At 57.7% G+C, this 2,503-nt stretch overlaps 1 protein-coding gene across 1 annotated transcript; it reads right to left on the reverse strand.

The window, feature by feature from the left end:
- Positions 1-213: 213 nt before the first annotated feature.
- Positions 214-2,503, reverse strand: LOC123426336 (cytochrome P450 81Q32-like). Its single transcript, XM_045110146.1, has 2 exons — positions 1,118-2,503; positions 214-1,028 (listed from the first exon to the last, which is right to left on the reverse strand). Exons 1-2 carry the CDS (start codon positions 2,033-2,035, stop codon positions 405-407), a joined length of 1,542 nt encoding a protein of 513 aa, XP_044966081.1. The 5' UTR covers positions 2,036-2,503; the 3' UTR covers positions 214-404.

A 2,503-nucleotide genomic window follows, 5' to 3' on the forward strand; every position in this document is an offset into this window, starting at 1 on the left:
TTAAGTGGCTAATTTGCCATCCATTGTAATATGCTACTCTAGTCTTTTAATGAATAGCATTATACTTCTGGTAAAGTGATGCCTTTGTTGGTCAAGTAATACGGCAACTAATTTCGTGTACAACTCATATCTCTCACTTCTTGCTCTTTGAGTTTCCAAAATTGGTGAAATAGTTTCCAAAATTCCTTCTTGAGTAATGTGCATCTGCGGAGATTTTCGACAAAGAAAGAAAACATATTAATATCGCGAAGATGTATTCACAAGAACATTGTTGAACAAACCATGCAATGTGTATGTACTGTGGGGTTATTAGTTACACTATAGTAGTAGCACTACATTTATATTTCTAGTGTGTGCTCTTTTGTGCCAATTATTTCCTGCTTCCTTTTACAATAATTTTCAGTTTAGAGCTTGTGAAGAAGAGCATCCATGCCGGCTCGCGGTGTGCAGAGAGCTTCCAGAGCAACAGCCTTGAGCATGACGGTCCCGGAACTCGAGGCCATGTCGACGTCTTCATCCCCGATCCTTGCCCAATCGAAGCACTGGATCAGCGTGCCAAGAACCAGACCCATGGTCCTCATGGCGAGGCTCTCCCCAGGGCACTTGCGCCTTCCCATCCCGAACGGCATCATGAGCTTCCCCTCGGCGACGCCATCCTCGAACCTCTCCGGCCTGAACTCCTCGGGCGCCGGTCCCCACGCAGCCGGGTCGCGGTGTATGGCGTAAGCGTTGACGAGCACGATCGTGCCCGCGGCGACGTCGTACCCGTGGAGCTGGCAGTCGGCGGCGGCCTCGTGCGGTAGCAGCAGCGGCGCCGCCGGGCACAGCCGCATCGTCTCGCTGATGATGCAGTGGAGGTAAGGAAGGTGGGGCAGGTCCGTCTTGTCGAGGAGGCGGCTCGGCTCGCCGCTGAGGTGCGCGTCGATCTCCTCCTGTGCCTTCTTTAGCACCGCCGGGTGGTTCAGCAGGAGCGCCATCGCCCATTCCGTCGTCGTCGACGTCGTCTCTGTCCCGACGCCAAGAAGGTTCTTGGATCCAAACACGAGAAAATTAGTGTCATATAACCAGGGCATGAACGGAACGGTGAGAGAGCTGGAACGAAAGCTGCGAGACTCACGGCGACGAGGGCGGCGATGAAAGTGTCCGTGTACAGGTCGGGCTCTGACTTCTGCAGCGAGAGCATGACGCCGATCATGCCCTGCTCCTCCTCCTGCTTCTGCTGCTTCTGTCTCTCCCTGTCGATGAGCTTGTAGATGAAGGCGTTCCTCCGGCTCGTTACGTCTTCCAGCTGCCGCCTGACGCCTCGCCAGTCGAACCAGCGCAGCACCGGAAGGTAGTCCCACAGGTTGGCGACACCGACGAGGGGCACGATGGCGTCCACGACGTCCTTCATCTCCCGCGCCTCCTGGGACATGTCCGCTTCGTCGTCGGAGTAGGTGTTCCTGCTCCGCGCGAGGGCCTCCATGAGGACGCTGTGGGAGAGGTCGAACAGCCGCCGCTTCAGCTCCACCCTCGCCGCACTACCACCACCACCGGCGGTAAGGCGCGCGAGGCGGCGCACCAGGGCGCGCAGCTCGCGGGCGACGACGGCGTCGGACATGAGGTCTACGCGGCGCGCGGAGAGGAGGTGCACGACGGCGACGCGGCGCGCGGCGCGCCAGTGGGCGCCGTAGTTGGCGAGGGTGAGCACGCTGTAGTCGAAGGAGACCTCCCGCACGGACGGGAAGTGCGGGCGGTTGGCGAGCGTGGCGTCGAGGTCCGAGGAGAAGCACTCCTTGGCGACCTCCCACGAGGTGACGACGACGGCGGGGCGCGAGCCGAGGCGGAGGGAGAAGACCGGGCCGTGGCGCGCGGCGAGGCGCGCGAGCGTGGCGTGCAGCGGCTTCTTGAGGAAGGGAAGGTGGCCAAGGAACGGGAGAGCCAGCGCCGGGCCGGGTGGCAGCCGTCGCTTCTTGGTGAGGAAGGAGTGGAGCAAAAGGACGGTCAGAAAGGTGATGGCGGCGACGTAGAAGAAGGGGACGCTACACATCTCCATTGTTGTTCTTGTTTCTGCGGTGAAGTGTCACGAACCTAGAACGGAGTACCTCATAAATCACACAGAGAAGGAGGGTTGGAGAGGGAAGCTGGGGTTCAGGAGGTAGACGGAAGCAATCTCTCACTAGGGATTGATTGGTTGGAAATCCCAAGATATAGAGGAGGAAGAAGAGCCTAGGTCGGGGAGACATGGACAATTCGTCTTTCTCAGGTATGCCTTTTTCTCTCCCACGCACGCCAGTCCAATGTCCAGCAGAGCCCATCTCGCGGCCCAATACGTGACACGAAGCTGGCTGATCAGGCTGTCCGAAAGGGGAGCCGGCCGCCCGCAGGCCGCGTGATCCATTAACCCCGCGCGTTCGCATCGTTGAATTTCCATGCAACATTTTTCCTTTGATGCAGCAAAATTTCAATGCGACGCAGCAACTTTTTCAACGGTTGCAACAAAAAACAAAAAATTGTAGCAAAA

The sequence above is a fragment of the Hordeum vulgare genome, chromosome 2H (genome assembly GCF_904849725.1).
Source record: "Hordeum vulgare subsp. vulgare chromosome 2H, MorexV3_pseudomolecules_assembly, whole genome shotgun sequence".
NCBI classification, from domain to species: domain Eukaryota; kingdom Viridiplantae; phylum Streptophyta; class Magnoliopsida; order Poales; family Poaceae; genus Hordeum; species Hordeum vulgare.

Coding starts and splice junctions, on each gene's coding strand:
- LOC123426336 (XM_045110146.1), bottom strand. CDS start 2,035: ATGGAGATGTGTAGCGTCCCCTTCTTCTACGTCGCCGCCATCACCTTT. Junction 1,029..1,117: donor TCATCGCCGCCCTCGTCGCC/GTGAGTCTCGCA, acceptor TTTGGATCCAAG/AACCTTCTTGGCGTCGGGAC.